The 19,962-nt window shown below is 48.3% G+C and overlaps 1 protein-coding gene across 2 annotated transcripts in view; it reads right to left on the bottom strand.

Moving 5' to 3' along the window:
- The window catches only part of KIF5B (kinesin family member 5B), a 1,711,571-nt gene that overhangs the window by 394,122 nt on the left and 1,297,487 nt on the right, over positions 1-19,962 (bottom strand). For both annotated transcript variants that reach the window (XM_069648059.1, XM_069648058.1), the window contains exon 22: positions 3,950-4,021. In XM_069648059.1, coding sequence (XP_069504160.1) covers positions 3,950-4,021 — 72 coding nt within the window. The remainder of the gene's footprint in view (positions 1-3,949; positions 4,022-19,962) is intronic.

The raw sequence follows: 19,962 nt of genomic DNA, 5'->3' as shown, positions 1-19,962 counted from the left end.
CCCCTTCCCCAATTGTACAACCCCCAACTTGCCTTTTTCCGTTCCCCCTCCTCCCCCCTAAACTATCCTGAGGTCGGCTCTGGTTCCTATAACCGCTCAGGCATTGCGCCGTCCGCGCCATGCCCACAATAACTCAGGGATAACTTGTAGGGTATCCTAAACCCTTCGGATTCCAAGTGGTGTCTTGAGTGCTCCCCCCCCCCCCCCGAGAATGCGGTGGTCTTGCCTCTTCAATCGCTGTTGGATGAGCCAGTTGAAGTGTCTCTAGGTCTCGGAGATTCTGTGTTTCTTACGTTTCCAGTTTATTCGTCAGGCTTCTCACTGCTTTGTCTGTGGCCCCTTCACTTTCCTGTCGTTTCTCTTCCATTCCCATTCTGTTATTTTCTGAGCCGGCCTTTCTCTCAACCTTCCGTGACTGACTCCTTCTTGGTCTTGTATACCCAGTGTGTGCTTCCCTTCTTACAGGACGTGACCCTTCTGCGTTTCCCTTCCCACATGAACAGTAGTCCGAATGGAAATGTCCACTTGTATCTAATTTGTTTCACCATTCGTACTTTTACCACCGGACCCATTTCCCAACGTTTCTGCAATGTGGACTGCGCCAGGTCTCGGTAGAGCTGGATGTCCTCCCCATTCATTCAGATACGGTCCATTGTCCGGGCCCTCCGGAGAATCTGTTCTTTTGGGGGGTATGAGGTGAGTGCCACCAGGACATCCCGAGGTCTTGCACCTTGTTCTCCTATCCTTTTAGGGCCACCCGGTGTACCCTACCTATTGCAACTTCCACTTCATCTTCAGCATCTAGGATATCCTTGAAAATTTGCTGGACTGCTTCTTTCGGGTCTCTTTCTTCCACCGATTCTGACATATTCTTGATTCTTATATTCGATCTTCTTGATCGGTTTTCTAAATCATTGCATTGTATTTCAAGGTTATGGGTCTGTTTTCGCAGTTGTTCCTGGATCTCTGCCTGTTGCGCCTCTTCACCTAGGTTTTGCGTTATTTTCTCCAACGTGTCCGTCCTTTCACCTAGACCGGTCAACTCGGTTTTAAGTTATTGTACTACTGTTCTCATGTCTGTTTTCATTGTCTCAAATTGGGACTGCATCGTGGCCATGAACTGGCCTGGAATTCCCCAAACCACGTTTTCACGTCGTCTCTCGTTGCCATTTCGCCAGTCTCCGTATCTGATCCACCTTGGCGGTTTGTCTTTCTTGATTTTTCTTTCTCGTGGAGGTTGTGGGTTTAGGTGCCTCTGTGCCCCACAATGGAGGGAGGCACTGTTCCTGCTTTTTTTGGGGTGTCTGTAGGGTGGCTTGCGCAGGTCTTCCCCTGGATTTGGTCATAGATGCTGATTTTGGTTCGTTCGCCCCTGGCTCTGTGCCTCTGCTTCTTCCCCCCGGGGGGAAGGGGGGGGAGTAGCTCAATACCTATCTTCCCCCTCCATACTGTGGAGTTTGTTCCGACTCCTTTCTGTGGACTCCGTAGGCGGCTTGGTTCTTCCTGTTCTAAGGGGGATTCCGGGATCATGCCTTAGCGTTTACAGGGCTTGCCACATGACTCTATTCCTCTCCTCTGCGTGGGAAGTGATAATGTGGTTGCTCCGAGTACTGTTGGCACACTTGGGCAGGGTTGCTGCGAATTGTGTGGAGAACTCTCCGTTTAGGGGTAGTGTCCGTCTGCTTCCCTTCACTCAGGGGGCAGCGCCCTCAACCCCCCCGGCCGATTATGACCTCGACTGTGGGCCTCGTTACTTGGTGGTTCCTCCCAGATTGCCGACACTAGTAGGATTTCGTTCTAGATGATCCTCTTGTTTCCCTCCGCACTCTCCCACCCCCGGCCTCACACTTCCTCTGCGTTTAGAGCGGGAGGGCGATTTAATTCTTCAGGTCTCCTCCTGAGCCCGTTTGCCGGGTGGTGCTAGCACTTTCCCTCCTCCTGCGTGCTTCTCCACGGCCACCGGCTCTGCTATTCCCCTACGGCAGTCCCAAAAATGGCATACCTTTTATAACGGAGACCAGCGTGTGTTTGCCCCTTTGATACGTCCCGGTCTGCAGGGCCCCTCCGGCTGGTGTCTAGTCTTTCTCTGCTGCCCTATTTCCAGGAGCGGGTTGCTGAGTGACCCCCTACGCGCCTCCTAGTCCGTGATCGCCCGCATGCGTTGTATCCTTTCTTTGTGGTCCCGATTGATTTCTGGGCCGCGTTCCCAGGATCCGTCCGCAAGTGCTGCTCCCCGAGAGTGCTTTGCTGGGGATACGCTGCCTGAATCTGCTCTGTTTGTGGGCTCCGCCTGTGTCCTTGGGAGCCCACAGTTTGATGCTGGCAGCAGCTGCTCCTCCTCCCGGTTCTATCGATTGAGCCTTGTGCGTTGAGACCTTAATTACGCACCCGATGGCTTCCGGGGCCGCATTCCAAGGCTCCGCCCGTGTGTTCTGCCCCCCCGGGGGTGCTTCGCCTTGAAAATGCAGCTAGAGCCGCTTCCCTTATTGGGCGTGCCCGTGTTCTCTGCTGCCCGTGGTCTGGCATCGACAGCCGCGGCTGCTCCTCCCGGTTCCTCCTTTGGAGCCTTGATAGACCCAGTCTCTATGAACTCAGAGACCTTCAGCCGGTCCAAGTTCTCTCCAACCTGCGACGACCTTGCCAGGACCTTCTACCACCTTTTTGTAAAGCTTTATTGTTGCAACCTAGGGGGGAGAGGACGGAGCTACTCTGGGGCACATCCTATCCGCATCGCTGCCATCTTGGAATCCCCATGATTATGTACTCTTGACAAGCTTAAATAAAGGTTCAAAGGTCTCAAGTCGACACTGCTCCCCTATGGACATAGCCCTGCGGAACTTGGTGCAAAACCTTGAAAACGGAGGGGTTTTATTCATTTCAGACAAAAAAATTAAAATCCCAAATAAAATGTTTTTTTTTTTAAGGATTTAAACGTGTGTGATCATTGCCACCTCATGGCTCAGAGGGTTTGTCAAAGCCCTGCAACATGTGACATCAGAAAAGAAACTTTCGGGCTGGGGTGGGCTGTGCCTCTTATATCCTGGACCCCTTTGGGGAGGTTTCACCGAGCACAGTTCGAGCAGGACTACAACTTTCAGAGGTCCCAGCCTGCAGACTCAACCTTTCAAAGAGAAGCAATTGGCAGAGAAGATCCATTGAAAACAGCCATTTTGGCCATGCCTCATGGACTACAAAATAAAATGCTGGTAGGACTTAAAAAAATACATTATTACCTAAACAGCTACCATAGAGGTAAATGGGTTACTAATATGGTAAAAATGTAAAGTGCAGCTATTGCCTGCCTACTCCCCAACACAGTTTCAGGGAGATAGAATCAGCCTAGGACAAAAATGGGTTGCTGAAAAATCACATAAAAAATTGTTGCAGTAACAGGGGAACTTCTGTTCACAAAATGCAGTCAAGAAACCATGGAAATTAGCAAAAACGTATGGGACCCACAGAGTTAGGTAATAAAACCCCAAAACAAAATCTTAACAGTTGAAGTTTAGTGTGGTTATTTTCATTTACTCGAATGGCGTAGTTGAGTTGGGCTTGCAGACCTCACAGCCTGTGTTGGGAACTGGTGCCTTATCACACACAGATTTCTGTGATCTTTGGCAAGGGACATTTTACTAGACTTACATTCTAGGCATATATTCCCTCATCAGTAAGACAAACATGTTGTTGACTATGGGGTTCCTTATTCAAGCTCAATGTTTTTTGGGCTGGTAAAAGGCAGAAACAGCCTTCACAAAGCATCCCTTATTGGTCAGTCGGTAGAATACACAGAAGAATCTGCTTCATCAAAACATTTGCAAGTTATTGATGGTTAAACAGTTATTTTCACATACACACAAGGCAGTAGTGACACATTTAAGTTTCAATAATGTTGAGAAGAGGGAGAATAGAGGTAAAGTGAGCTAGAATAATCGTGCATGAAAGGTGTTACCTTTTTCACCCTTGTAGCCAAGTCTTGAACAAAAAGCTTCCTAAGGTTGTGCAGGGTCTGAAGTTCTTTTGCCTAAACAAATTAAAAAATTGATATGTTAAATAAACATCATAGTACACATTTTGTACTCTGTAGCAATATATCACTGACATGCTCTATATTAATGAAACTATTTTCTAGAAATCATGTTTATGCTAGAGAAGTTCTTTAAAAAATGATTAACTTTTGTTAATGTTCTTGCTGATAGATAAAATCTTGAAGTGATAACATACAGCAGCTTTTGCTCACTTCTCTCTGTTCAACCCAGATTCCCATGCGCCACAAAGTTCAAATTAATAGTATAACTGCATTCTTAGAGAGCACCTTGTCCAGGGTGTGCGCTCAACTTCCTAGTTCTAAGCATACAGACAATCTATAAGCTAGATTCAACTTGCATAGTGATAGCTATGGTTGAGCAGTTAAAGTTAATCATCAGGAGGGAAGAAGGGCAGACACAAATGTGTTCAAGTCACTTTGCACAAATACTTAACCCACAGAGATCATATTAAAAAAAATGATAATTATCTCGTAATAAGTAAGTAAGTTTGGAGGGCATATTATATGCAAGCAATACAGTTTCAGGAAGTGGATTTCTGGGTCACTGCCCTACTTGCTAGGGTCACTTGCAATGGCAATTGTCAACCAGGACTTTCTGATAGCAAGTTTGACAGGTTGAACCCTGTGGGTTTCTTAAGAAACCGCATTACAACGAACATCTTAAAAACTTTTTTAAAAAAGGTATTGTAATTTCGAATCGTTTGCTGCAAATAGAAAAACAAATTACTTACCCCTCGGTATTGTTCTTTCTGATGATGTTCTTCCCACAGAGTCCTCATCTACTTATCCATCTCCCAGCTCTACTGCTCTTTTATCCGCCACCAGGGTGTGCAGCACGGCTCATTGTCTGCTTCGCTGGACAAGTCTTTGTGCAGGATAGGTGGCCAGATCTAGTATAGATTTAAGCGTTACGCCCCCGTTCTACAGGCTGTACCAGGTGGTACCATCCCAGGGCATGAGTTAAATGCCCGAGCGAAGCGCGGGGCTAAACACTATTAGCACTGTTGCACGGGCTGTGGGGGGGGCCAAGTGGGAAGTATGTACATTCAGTGAATGGATCGCCTTGCAGCGCCCCGTTCATTGAATGAAAATACTTTCTCAAAATAGCCGCTACGCAGCAGGAAGGCGGGGCTCCGTACGGAGTCCCTGTTCCATATCTAGGGCGGCCGCAACGGACGGAAGCAGCACCCGCCGCCGCAATCAGGTAATTGGGGATCCGAAAATAAGGAAAGGTGGAGGGTGGGGGGAAAGAAGGCAAGCAGGGGAAGCAGCCATTAGGCAGATCGGAATGCTGGCTTGGCTCAGAGGATTCAGACCACGTTCCGAGCCTCCTGATTGACTGGCTCCCCCAGTAGGGTGCTAATGGGAGGATAGCTCAGGGGCAATGCGCTCGCCTTGGAAGCAAGACCACGTGGAGCAACACAGGTTTGATCCCCGGGTCTGCGCTTAGAAACCTCTGAGTATTTAGCGCATTATAAATAACCAATTACAATGAGGCGCAGCGCCTTCTGACCTTCGTTCCACCTTTTCCCCCTAGCACTCCAACGCAGAGGGACAAAAGAACCAAAAGGTGTTCTAGCTATCTGTTAAGTTGATCAGGTTGGGAGAAAGATGAGGAATCCGTGGAAGAACATCCATTCGAAAAGAACATTAATGAGAGGCAAGAAATAATGTATTCTGTCTTCACATGGATTCCACATCTATGATGGACTCCCATTAGCAGTATGCATATCTGGAGGTGGGAGGACAGCAAGGGCACCAACCTTTGCCAGAAAGCACTGAAGGACAGCTCTACCAAAGTGAGCATCCTGACTGGGAAGCCAAGGAGTGTGTGGGAAACGTGTGCAGTGAGGCCCACTTAGCTGCTTAGCAAATGCCCAAGACAGGGACCAACCTCTCTGCAGGGGAGAGGTGGCAGCCACTCCTCTTGTACAATGGGCTCCGAGACCCAGAGGCTCATCCTTTCCAGCCAGAACATAGCATTCCCGAGATGCAGAGAATGATTCCCCTTGGTCACAGCCTTGCCAGCACAAGCTCCCAGCGTAACTGTTGAGATGGATTTCTAGAATCGGGCCCGGTGGACAGATTTTAGGAGGCCACCCAAGTTATAGTGCACAGGTAACTCTGAGAGGTTATCCAAAACCCTATCAAGGTAGAAATGGAGAACAGTCGAGGCTTACTCTCAAAAGAGAGTAAGTGGGGTCAGGGGCACTTAATGACTCCACCCGGTGTGGCACACAATAATTCAATTTAAACAAGTGTGTATAAAGATAGTTATTTATTATAGGCCTTCTGAACACAGTGGAAAACAAATCTAAAAAGGTACTAGTATCGCAAACACTCCATGATACAAATATATTCATTCACCATAGGTTCAAATACACAACAAAAAAATTAAATAGCAAAGCAGGGTAAGTATTTCAGATGCAGTCAATGATGGAACCAGATCAGAAGACAATGGGGGTCATTTCGAGGATGTAGGTAACCATGCCGCTATTAGCGGCATGGCTACCCCAATACCGGGTACCGGGTTCCTTGAATGAGGAATTACCGGGCCATTCCGACCTTGGAAGGCCCGGTAATTCCTCAGCCCCCAGAGGGCTCAATGGGAATGGGGAGGATGCCAACAACGGGCCTGTTAATAACCGGCCCGTTGTTAGCATCCTGGTCTGCTCGCAGGACCCGCTAAGGACGCCTGGTTTTACCAGGCGTACTTAGCGGGTTCCTGCGAGCAGACTCGTAATGGGGCGGTAAGGGGTTGATGGCTCCGGCAACTTTACCGGCGCCGTTAACCCAATACCGCCAAGGTCATAATGACCTCCAATGTCCTAACTTAGGAAGTCCAAACCCTAAGAAGACTGGGTCTTTGTGCCTGCCCAAAAGTCACAGAAGCCACAATGCTTCTCACCAGAATGGTGTGTCTGCAGATAGGATTCAATAGGCTTGTGTTTGTGAAACTACTATTTTACTAAAGGTAAGTACATGTTTTCTTGCATTTCAGGATACTCTACCTAGTTTAGACGACCAAAAGGTGAGTGGAATGGAATTATGAGACCATGGGAATTGTGCCCAATGTTATCCTACGAGGGACATATACACTCCGTTTACTTACACCGCTGACTCCTATTATGAAAGTTGTGCATCACCTGATGGCTTGATCTTCCGTCGTTGGTTCCTGTGAGAGGTGCACAGGAGTTGCCGGTTCAAGGAATCTTTTGGTCAGCTGCAAGATGCAACCTCCGCCAATGAAGTAATGAAAGAACCACTGAAACAGACCTATTTCAGGACACTTCACAGGTTGGAGGAAGGCGAATTCCAGTGACGGTCTTCACACACAGGCGACGACAGGCATCCTTCGAGTCATGGTCACAAAAGCTGCACCAGGACAAGATCCCTTGATGCTGGAAGGCTGAAATTTGGGAAGATGACGACTTGTGGCAAAAGCTGGCACCAACCGCAGTTCCGGACTTGAACGCAGCACAGCGAGGTTTCTGGTGAGGTAGCCCACAAGAGAGCTGGTCAGTCCACTGGGCAGTCCAGGGACACACTGAAGGATCAGAAGGGCAGGATCTTTGAGAAGGTGCCGAGATAGCGGATTTAGAGACAGGGTCCCCCTTCTCTACCAGCTGCCACTGAAATGAAAAACAGGTTTGTTTTTCTCAGTGGTTTAGTTCTTTCCAGGTAGAACATGACTGCCCTGCGCACATCTAGTGTGTGTAGGCTTCTTTCGGCCATGCTAGTGGGATTCTGAAAAAAGGTAGGTAGTTCAATCGATTGGTTCACATGGAACTTCGAGATGAATTTAGGCGCTAATCTGGGATGAGTGTGCAGAACTACCGTATCCCTCTGGACTGTCACAAAGGGGTCTAGAACAGAAAGGGCCTGTAGTTCGCGAACCCTTCTGATAGACGTGATAGCCACTAGGAAGGCCGTCTTATAAGTCATGTCTTTTAGACTTGCTTTATGCATTGGCTCCATGGGTGATCCCATGAGCCTGGTTAAAATCACATTTAGATACCATCCAGGAGCTGGGTGAGAAATGGGAGGATAAATCCTCTTAACCCCTTCCATAAAGGCCTTAATTACTGGTATCTTCCACCACGACACCTTTTGTTGTGATGTGGTGTAGGCTGAAAGTGCAGCCAGATGAAACTTTACGGAATTGAAGACCAACCCAGTGTCCAACAGATGGGTTAGGTACAGGACAATGTGTGTGGGTGAGCAATAGATGGGATTGACGCCCTTGGAATTACACCAAATGACAAAACGTTTCCATTTGCTGGCATAGCGATAACGTGCGTTAGGTTTTCTAGCTTCCCTGAGTATGTCCATGCATCTCTGAGGAAGCTGTAGGTGTCCAAACTCTATGACCTCAGGAGCCAAGCTGCTAAATTCAGAGTTTGTGGGCATGGGTGTAGTGTCTCCCCCCTGTCCTGAGACAACATGTTGTACGGGCAGGGTAGTTTTAATGGTGGGGAGAGGGACATTTCCATTAGATGCGCGAACCTGGGTTGGCGGGCCCACATGTGGGCCACCAGAATCATCGTCTCTGGTTCCTGGTGCATCTTGTGTACTATCTTGTTGAGAAGGAGTCAGGGGGGAGGGGGAAGCATAAACAAATTTCCCTGACCATGTTATCCAGAGACTGTTCCCCTTGGGCCGTTCTGGGGTACCTGGAGGCGAGCCTTGGCATTGGGCGTTCTCCTGAGTTGTGAACAGGTCGATCTCTGGGAAGCCCCATTCTGCGAAGACTTTGGACACAATGTCTTCGTGCAGACGCCATTCGTATTCTGTGGGCAGAGGGAAATCTCGGCTGAGTACGTCTGCCAGAAGATTAAGTTCCCCTGGAACATGTTGGGACAACAGAAACATTGTGTGTTTGACAGCCCATATCCAAATGCTTTGGGACAGCATGGATAGCCCTGGAGAGTGTGTGCCCCCCCCCGTTTGTTCAGGTAATACATGGCTGTAGTGCTGTCTGTCAGGATCAGCACTGTCTTCCCTTGCAGTTCACTGATAGGCTTTCAATGCCCTGAACAACGCTAATTGCTCCAGTAAATTTATATGGTTGGATGCTACTTGTGGGGACCACACTCCATGCGCCGTCTGGTGAAGCAGGTGAGCCCCCCACCCTGTGAGATGCGTCTGTTGTGAGAGTGGCCTCCACTGCAGGGGTGGTGAAGGTTTTCCCCTTCAGAAGGTTTTCCCTTGACCAGCACTGCAGAGGGAGAACGAGGGCTGGCGAGACAACTACCAGATCTTCCCATTGTCCGCTGGCCTGACACTTTACTTTATTACATTTATATAGCGCGGCCATAAATCCTAAGGCGTGAGAGCGCTACAAGACATATACGACATGTAACAAAAATTATGAAGGAACAGGAGTAAAAAGGGGCATAGATTAGTTTAAAATTAAAAATTTCAAGTGACTCAATGCATCTCATGTCCAATGGTAGTGCGTTCCAGGCCTTCGGTCCAATGGAAAAGAAAGCTGAGTTGGCCACTCTGGTGGTATGGCATTTCGGTTCAAGTAAGAGATGCCGATTATTAGACCTTAACGTTCTGGTGTTATTTCTCATGGTAAGGAGCTGTTGCAGATATTCAGGCATGTTACCAGATTTACATTTATGTACTAGAGTCAAAGACCTGAATAAAATTCAGTGGAGTTTGCGTCTTGCCATCGACAGTGGACACCACTGGCTGTTGAGCCACTCTTACATGGGTCGCATGCGCAGCCGCGCGTGGGGAACCAAGTAAATGCACAACTCCATCATCCCTAGCAAACGCATGGCTTTGCGTACCGTCACCTCCTGACTGGCTACATTATTGAGGGATCTGAAAAAGCATGTTCTGAACCCTCTGGTTGGAGGGGAAGAGGGGCAGTCTTTCATCCAGATTAGACCTCCCAGAAATTGTTTTATTTGGCTGGGGACTAAACTGGATTTTTTTTCGTCGATGGAGAATCCTAGACTGAACATCTGCGGAATAGGTGATCCACTTGGTCCTGCCTAAGTTCCCACTATTGGCACGAGCGCAGCTCCCTGCTGATAGAGTCGGCGACAGTTTTTTTCACTCCTGGCAGATGAAACGGGATGAGGAACATCCCCTAGGCTACGGCCCAGTGCCAAAGGTCCTGCGCCTCTTTGGAGAGCGCTGGGGATCTGGTTCCCCCCCCACCCTGCTTCCGGATGTAGAACATTGTGGTGGTGGTGTCTGTGAAGACCTGTACCACCTTCCCTTGAGGGACGGAAGAAAGGACTTGAGGGCCCAAAACACTGCCCAAAGCCTCTTGCATGTAGACTTTCGGTGTGCGCTCCCCATCCTTCCCGGGAGGCGTCTGTCGTGACTGTCTCCTGATGAGGTGGGGTCTGGAAATCTGCACCTGCGGACAAATGTGCGTGCACTACCCACGGCCGTATCGCTAGACGGAAACTCTCGTCGAGTGTGATCTTGTCTTCGAAACTTCCCGGCACTTGTATGCAACAGGCGTCGAGGAACTCCTGCAGCAGATGCATCCGTAGCCTGCACAGCTGAATGAGGTATACGCATGACGACATCATGCCGAGTAGGGACTTGATGGACCTCACCCCTGCCACCTTCAGGGCCAACAGCCATTGTACCTTGCCCAAATGGAGATCATGGCATGGAACAAGCCTATCTCGTCGGGCGGTGAAGATCTGGCAGGCGGAGATGGGAGATCCTCCAAGCCGCTGTTGTTGCCGTGTCCGGTTCAGTCTCATTCCACAAGGGGCCGAGGGGGGACGAGAAGAGGCAGGCGAATGGTGGAAAGGCAGAGGGGGGCGAACTCTCCTCCTCTTGGATGGTGGTTCCTCCGATGGTTCTGGCGCTGCGGGTGGGGCCACCGGCGCAAGAGTCATCCTTGTCCGGATTGCCAAGCACCAGGTATGCAGAGCCGTTACAATGTCTACTGAGATATACCCAGGTGGTTGATGAGGTGGTGGTGGCGACGGAGACAAGGGCGTGTGCGGCTTAGGTTGTTCCTCCGCATCACCGCCCTGCTGCTCGGTCACCTCTGTCATCTTCATTGTCACCTTCATCGCCACCTTCATCGTCGCCCTCGCCGGGGTACCTCCTGTAGGGCCTGCTCTCGACGCATCGTCCCTCCTGGAGGGTCGGGAGGTTGGTGAGCTCCTCCTCCGATGAGATGTCCGTGCCCTGGAGGGCTAGCGTGCCCCCACCCCCTTCTCTGAGACCAAGGGAGACGGTTTTGGTGAAATGATGGGCATCTTCTCCGGCGTCTTTTTGATGGGCTGCAAAGAGGATTCCCTCCTGGCAGGCAGGGATACTCTCGCCTTTGGGGCCGTGCCCTGCGGATTCGCCACGGCAGCCTTTGCGAGGGATGCCACCACTCCTCCGATGGAAGGTTGGACCTTCGTCTGATGCACCTAGGACTTCACAGTATTGGCCGAGTCTGCAGCCTTCACCTTAGGGGGAGGGTTCGGGGCACCTCTCCCCCTTGGCCTTCTCTGCAGGGCCGGGCTAGGTCTTCTCCAAGAGCTTGCCCGGATGGTCCGACTTCCTGAGCTTTGACTCATGGTCAAAGGCGCTGGAGATGCTGTACTCGCCCTGGCTGCCGAGGAGCCCGTTGCAACGGCGCTCCCGGAGGCAGTGGACTTGCGGTGCTTAGCCTTATGTTGGGCTTCTGCGGGGCGGGCGCCCTCAAATGTCTTAGAAGACTGCTCACCTTTCTTCTTCTGGCCAAGGAAGGCATGCCGGCAGGATTCACCCAGAGCAGGGGCCTTGGCCTGCAGCCACTCGTTGAAACGCTTGCGCCGATCAGTCCGCGTGCAGGGCACCATCTCCCGACAAACCGCACAGTCATCCTCCACGTGCGTCGGGTCCGAGTGCAGGCAGTAAAGGCACAGGGAATGTCCGTTGTCTGTGTTGGGTAAGATTTCCACAGAGCTGGTAAATCTTCCGCTCCTGGGTTCAACTCCAGAACGCTTTGCTTTTCTAGTGGGATATTTTTCATTAATACCTCAGTGAGTGGGAACCTTTTGCCACACTCACCTAATCTTTAACTCTTTTTATGGGTGTCATTTTTAAGACTCTCCATAGTGTCTTTTTAAAGTTATCATGTCTAACAACTTATTGGCAATAAGTGCATGTTGTTGCTGGGTTGCACTAGGGGCTCTCCATTTAACTTTCTTGTGCTAACCTTGAGTGAACTACAGTTCCCAAGGGTAGAAAGGATCTTTGGATCCCTTTTACATTTTATTCTGTGAAACTAGCACACCCCACCTTATGTGGAGTGCTGGGGAAATACAATGTATCCCCTTTCACTTTTAAACTGTAACAATTCTGTTACAGTGACAAGCTTAACTTTAATGGCTGGTGGCAGTGATACCTTTTACTAATTTGGTGCACCTTTACCGCGGGCTGTAATAACAGCTGCAGTAAAGGCACCTAAGGGTGCTCATTTTACCAAAATGGCCCCTGTCTTCTTTTTCTGCCATTTTAGTGTTTCTTGTCGTTTCTTGTTCCTTTCTCTGACATCCAGGGTGGGAAATTCCTTTGTTTGAGTTTTGTCTTTGGCGGGAGTTCCCTGGACACCCCGCCCGGGCTCCAGTCAGTCTGTAAGCACAGGAAGTGGGGGAGGAGTCCAAAACCTCCCCCTCCTTTGTCTTAGGCCTTCCTTCAACTGGGCCAAATCCCAGTGGGGGGTTGGCTGTCCTGATTGGACAGCCAAACAACTCTTTTTTGTAAAATGCGGGGAGAGAATGCAGAGGTTGTGTTACAGTTCCTGATAAATACTGGAAACCTGGAAGCTGAAGTCATGTCGACCACTGGAACAGAAAACCGAAGATGATGACGAAGGAAAAGTGGCGGGAATGATTTCCAGCGACCAGAGAGCCTGCTGTGTAACCAGAGCCTGCTACAGCCCTTCCTTCCGATCGACCTGGGGTCTCCGAAAACGACGACCCGAACCCAGAGCCTGGTGAGACCCACTAGACTCAAGAAGACCTGCATTTTGAGCCATCCCACTGGTTGCTGCGACCTTGCGTTCTTGCAATACCCCAATACCCTGGGACCTCCTGCCACTGTGCGGTGCACGGTCTTCTGAATTCCGAATCTCGCGGAAACTTTGTGGGCATCCTGGTGTATCTCGAGACACGAATCGAGTCCAAAAAGTCACTTCATAAGAGTGCTGGACCTTTTAAACGGCGAGAATTTAACCACGATTTTCTGTCTTCTTCTGTGCTCCTTGAAAAGGCGCCAAACCCGCAGAACCGCATTCAGCCGCGAGAGAAATCTTGCCTAGAGCCTTCATCGCTCCCTGCTGCAAAGTCCCTTCTGAGGCCTTGTGTTCAGTCTCCAGGACAAGGAATCCACTGACCGGGTATTTGGCTGCAGTCCCTGAAGTTCGCCTGCTGCAATCTCTTCTTCATTGCTGAGGTACTGTGTTAGCTTGGGTATATACTTACCTTAAGCCGGTTGGGATTTCTGTGTAGTCCTCGGGTGTATCCTATGATTGGGAGGTCCCTCATCCAGTGCACCCAGTCCCACTGCTAGAATCCCGCTGGGGTGTCTTCTGTGAAGCCCCTGGACCCTCTTCTAACCCTAGTTGTAAAGTACTCACTTGTTTGCCAGTTTTCCTAAGGAAACTCTGACTTTTACTACTAAAGTACTTATTCTAACACTGCCTGTTGGTCACTAGTCCTAGTGACCCCCCTTCTGCCACTGAGAACACTCATGGTCTAAGGGAAAGACTTTGAAGGGATTGGGACTTCTGCCTAGAAAAGAAATCAAGTGTTTTACATACTTATAAAGAGTTGGTGGGTAACTAATTCTCAGAATGAACAGTTACAAAAGTTCTTACTGATCTTGAATGTGTGATGCACTATTCTTCAAAGTATGGTTAACATCTTTTCTTCCTTAGCGACTGGGTTACCAGTTTAAAAGAAAGTAGATGTGAAGGTATTTTACTCTCCTGTGATTAGGTTGTGCCTCTTTACAAAAGTAATGTGTTGGTTTCACCAGATTATTCCTGTAGGGTAATTGTATGAGTGTCCTCCAACTGTTGGCATCACCAGGTTAGTCCTGTTAGGATAACTGTATGAGTGTCCCCCAACTGGGTCTTGCTTCCCCTGACTTGCTGCTAGCCTGTCCTTAAGTCTACATTAGGTTGTTGCCTACCTAGAATAACTATTCAGTAAAGTGTGACATTGGGTGTTACTTTCCCCTTCATTGTGAAGTTAAAGTATGTGGGTTTTACTTACCTTGTGTTAGCTGTGTGCCATCCAAAACAAGTTACGAGTTGTTGCTTACCTCAATCTGGGGTTCCCCGATTCCCAAAGCATCTGTAATTGTATATTACATCCATAGGTTTTACTCACCTGGTATAACTGTGTGTTATGACAAAAGTAGTTATAGGTTTCTACTGCACCTAGAATAAGTGTTTCTCTATTCACCAAAAGTATATTGTCCAGTTGACTGTTTATGTGATTTGTTCCAAGAGTCACTGTACAACTGGAAGGGCCTACTGTCCTTGTATTACCAAAAGTAATCTAAAAGTAACCATTGGTCTTTTACTCCCAAAGAATAGGTTTGACCTGTACTAAATGTGTATAACAAGGTTTTGACTTCCCCATAACTACTGTTATGTGTTCCAAATAAGGTCTATACTTGGGTCTGAGTACTTTCAAGTATATTGTTGTGTTTTATATTGTGATTTCATATAATGTGTTAGTACTTACTTAACCCCTAGATTTATCTGGGCCTACCTGTATTTAAATAAATCCTTTATTTTTACAATACATAGTGTTTCAGTGTTTCTTTGGATCATTTGTATTACAATTTCACTTGTACTGTATCTACTGCCCTCTTTCCCTCCTAAGATAAGCCTGGCTGCTCTGCCTACACTACCACGTACTCAGGAGGTACAGTCTCATACTAAGAGTGGAGTCTTGTACTGACTCAGTAGAATGGTTTTACTAAGCCCTTAGTTGGACTACAGAAAAACTGTCCTAACAGTCCGAAAAGACATTCTGTAGGTTGCAGCCGGGGAAAACCTTGAAGAGAGGAACCAAGTCCTCCTCTGCCATGTCCACGCAGAGTAGGCCTTGAAGAAGTTTATGGAATCTTCCGAGAAGAACCTCGACAACAAAAAAGAAAAAAAAAAAAAAAAAAAAATTGCCCTTGAGGGAGATGGATCGATGGAGCTTGAGGCTCGATTGACTGAAAAAATAGAGCAAAACACTTAGAAAAATCGCAAAACGCTGTAAAAACCTGAAGATGGCTGCCAGAGGAGGGGCTTAGGTAGAGGGCAGTCATTGGCTGTGGTCAGTATGACCCATAGACCAGTGATTGGTTGTTAGGAGAAAGACAGTTCAGAAGTGAAACTGAAACTGATTTTTTCTTTACCGAGGATTCCCAGCCTGACGACGGGGAATATTCATGAGCATGTGAATCCATGCCAGACCCCATGCTGGAGAAGACGTGATTCAGAAAAACATGAAACACTATAGTTCATATAGGCCCAAACAAAAGAAAGGGGGCAATGAATTGTTAACAAGAGTACATAATACATTGTAATTCGTGAAAGCCCAGCAGACGCGTGTTTCGAGCCAAAGCTCATCAATGCTGTTTGCTAGGTTATGTTAGGCAACTGTTGGCGATTTCAAAAGCAATGCCGATTGGCAGCCAGTAATTCACTGCTACCGTGATCAGGTCCTAAAATTAATAGTGATGCCACACGGTAGTGTGCAGAAAGATAGGCGGTTGAATGCAGTACGATAGCTGCGATGTTTGAGGATGCGGATGAAGGGCTGACCCTTGGTTTTGTGACATGTTGTAAGGGCTGGTTAGCTTCATTGTGGGCAAACCGACATCTTGAGTAGGTGTGAGTACCTTGTCTGACTTGCCCACATTGGAACAGTTGGGATCTTTGTCAAGTGTCCCTGATGCATCAAGTGGTTTACTGTCTTAAAGAGTGGGCTTGGAGGAAAAGCAGAGGCGGTGCAAGGAATTTTGCCAACCTAGGGAAACTGTCAGATTGGCGCCCCCCTCCAGAACCGAACACTTCTCAACCAACCGTCCTCATTTTGTTACCAATTGCTGATTCTGAAGCTCCACTGGCCTGTTGAAGGCTGCGGTGCAGACAAGCTTTCAGTGCACTTAAGGACCTGATTGCACATAGGGTTAATGACTACAAAGGACCTATGCTTCTGCTCATTACTTTTGTGTCTCACTTTGGAGCACCACTGTGAATGTTTTGGCGCTGTTAGACGAGTCCCCGGAGAATCGTTCTTACAGGTGCCGCTGTATTCTGAGAGGGCACCTTAGCATTAGGGGAAGGTTTAAACCCCAATGGATTTTCCCCCAGATTGGAGCAGCCCCAATTTGAACAGTGTATATTGCACCCCCATGGTGGGGACCGCACACAGACCTCTCACCTGCTGATTCTGTAGTTCAAATAAGTATTTGTATTTGTTTTATTTATAACGCGCAGATCATCAGGCCCGGAGGCATCAGGGCCCAATTTGTACAAAGTTACAATAATGCATATATACAGACATAAAAATTACATTAACAATACTAACAGTGTTTCTATCTACATACATTACAGTGCCGCTAGACTTAACAGTGGATAAACCCATAGGGTGTACCGAGAATAGTAACGGAGGTCAGCGCAGCGGGCCATCGTATGTAAGACAAGGGCGCAGAGTATGTTTAGTGTTGGTCAAAAAGCCAAGATTTGGTTTTGGCCTTGAATGTGTTGAATGAGTCTTCAGCTCTGATTGCAGCGGGAGGGAATTCCATAGCTTAGAAGCTAAGACAGGGAAGCTAGAGCCCCCCCCCGCTTTTTGAAGTTTAAACCTGGTGATCGATAGACAGTGAGTCTGGGCAGAGGTCGAGTGGAAAGCCAGCCGACTGCAGAGGTAGATAGGAGCCTTGTTAGCCAAGCATTTGTGTGTGAGGGCAAGTGTTTTTAGAGAGATTCTCTGCTTGACTGGTAGCCACTTTAGGTTGCTTCTAGATTCTGAGATGTGGTGGTTGCGGGGGATGTTAAGGGCAGCTCGAATGGCATTGTTCTGGGTTGTTTGGAGTTTATTCAAGTTCTCTTGGCTAGTACCTAAGTAAAGGGCACTACAATAATCAATTCTGGCCATAATGAGAGTTCTAGCTAGTGTAACACTGTTAGTGGTGGTAAGAAACGGTCTGCAAGCTGCAATAAGTTTGCACGTGTATGCAGAGGCAGATCGGACTGCATTTATTTGTCGAGATAAGGATAGGGTGGCGTCAAGGTAAAAACCTAACGTTTGGGTGTCTTTCAAGACAAGTATGGTATTACTGTCTATGGTGAATGACTGATAGGACGGCTCTAGTTTGCTCAGGCGTTGTGAGGTACCCAAGATAAGGAGCTCCGTCTTGTCGTCATTTAGGCATAACTGGTGTTGGGCCATCCAGGCCTGGATGACCAGATAGACGTCGTTAAGGGCCTTGGTGTCAGCTAGATAATCACCTGTGATAGAAATGAGTATCTGGGTGTCATCCGCATTGTTAGTGTAGGAGACACCCAGATAGTCAAGCACATCAAAGAGTGGTTTTGTGAAGATGTTATAAAGTATAGGTGACATGCAAGATCCCTGAGGTACGCCGCAGTGAATTGGGGAGGGGTCCGTGGCTGCAGATGGGGCAAAGACCCTCATGGATCTATTACTCAAAAAGGATTTGATCCAAGCCGCAGCAGACGACGAGAAGTTGGCAGCAGAGTGGAGGTGCCTGCATAAGATCTGGTGGTTGACCAAATCAAATGCGGCAGAGAGGTCGAGAAGTAGTAGCATTGCAAGTTTGCCCTTATCCTTCAATACCTCAATTTGGGTTTTTAGATCTATTAACGCAGTTTCTGTCGCGTGTCTAGGACGAAATCCGGATTGTCGTAGACCTAGCAGATTGTTAGATTCCAAGTAATCTTGGATCTGAAGGTAAGCTGCACGGTCTAGAATTTTAAGCAAAAACGGTACCGTGGTGATAGGTCGGAAGTTAGTAGGTATGCTTGGGTCTAGGGATGGTTTTTTGAGCAGTGGGATCACCCAAGCGTCCTTAAGGTTGTCCGGGACAATACCTGTTTTAAAGGAGGAGTTGATGAAGGCCGTAATGAATGGGGCCAAATCACGTGCAGAGTCCTTAATGATGAGAGCTGGGCAAAGGTCGCCTTGGCAGTTGGATGGTTTCATTCTCAGGATGATATTTTCTACCTCGGTAACGGTGACAAGGCAAATGGTTTGGTGTTAGCAGTGTCTAGAGGGAGGCCCCTAGCAGGGGAGAGTGAGTGGTTGTCGAGCTTCAGACTGTCCTGCTGGTCTTTGATTTTAGATTGTAGCGTAGAGATTTTATTCAGTAGTGCTGCTTGAATGTTAGCACACCATTTACTATCTTTCGTGCAAGTGTCTGGGGGGGGGAGAGAGACTGGAGTTTCTAGCTCTTTTAGGATTCTGAAGAGTTCCTTTGTATTCGAATCAGCTTGCAGAATACGAATGTTAAGAGACTCTTTTTTTTGCAGTGATGATAGCATCTTTTTAAGTGAGTGCGGCAAGAAGGAAACCATCTTTATGCTCATCAGAAGGGTGGCTTTTCCATCGATTTTCAGCACAGCGTTTAGCTTTGCGGAGCATTCTTAACTGTGGGGTGAACCATGAATTAAGATGTGCTCGTGGTTTGGCCTTTCTAAATTTGAAGGGTGCTATAGAGTCTATGGCCGTGAGCATAGTTTGGTTATAGGTGTCTGCTAGGGAGGTGGGATCAGAGCAGGTGTTGGTGACCACATTGAGGGAAGGGAGTAACAGTGGGAGGAGTTTCTCCTTAGTTATGTCCTTTTTACTTCTAGTAGGGAGTGCTGGGGCTATCTGTGTCGGGGCTCGCGGGGTTGCTTCAATATTGAAAGTTATGATGTGATGGTCAGACCATAAGCAAGGGGTATTGTCGAGAACCTTGATATTGCAGTTAGAGCCAGCTAACCAGTCAAGGGTCCTGCCTTTGATATGGGTGGGTTCTTGAATGAACAAGGTGAGGCCGAGGTCCGTTAGAACATTCTCCAGATCTATTGCCGCGGGATCATTAGGGTCACCAAGGCCTAAGTTAAGGTCGCCTAGGATGATTGATTGTGAATTATTTTTAGTTTTGTCAAGGAGGAGGGTGGAATTTTCACCGACAAAGGTCGGTGCCGGACCTGGGGGCTGTAGATAAGGTGGAGGGTGGCAGTTTGGTTAGGCGTTAGTGATAGTTTGACTGACAGCGACTCGGCTGATTCGAGTTTGGAGTCGGATACCACCCTTAGGTCAAGAGAGTTTTTATGGATGAAGGCCACGCCACTGCCTCTGGATTGGGCACTGGTACGGTCACATCGCGTGATGCCGTAGTCAGGCGGTAAAGCCAAGGATAGTGAGGGGCCAGATGCGGCATGTAGCCACGTTTCGGATATAGCGATGAAGTCAAGGTCAGAGGTGGTGAGGAGGTCAGCAATGTCTAATGTGTGAGCTGTGAGAGATCTAGCGTTGATAAGGGCGCCCTTGAACACCGGAAATTTAACCCCTGTGGTAGTGGATTTGCAAGTAGCGGTAGATGGGGGTGAGCCATGTGGTGTATGTGAGGTTTGCTTGATGGCTTTGTTGCGTGAATGTCGTGGGCGGAATCTAGAGCCTAGTCTCTTGCTTCTAAGAACAAGGGGGCAAGGTTGGTTATGAGTGGGCTTCCTGGCGAAGTGTTGCAGCCACAGGGCTGGGTCATTAAGGTATTGGTTAATATGGTTGCTGGAATGGTGTAAACCTGCAGAGGTTGCTGTAGGGCTCATTATAGGAGTCACAGTCGGCAGTGCCTGGTGGTGTAGGTTCAGGCCGGCCAGACCATTAGGTGGCTGATCGGGTTTAGCCAGATCAGCCACCTCAAGACTGATG

The sequence above is a fragment of the Ambystoma mexicanum genome, chromosome 2q (assembly GCF_040938575.1).
Source record: "Ambystoma mexicanum isolate Mex_15411 chromosome 2q, UKY_AmexF1_1, whole genome shotgun sequence".
Lineage (NCBI taxonomy): Eukaryota > Metazoa > Chordata > Amphibia > Caudata > Ambystomatidae > Ambystoma > Ambystoma mexicanum.
The sequence above is the reverse complement of the archived record's forward strand: the minus strand, read 5'-3'. Positions and strand labels throughout refer to the sequence as shown.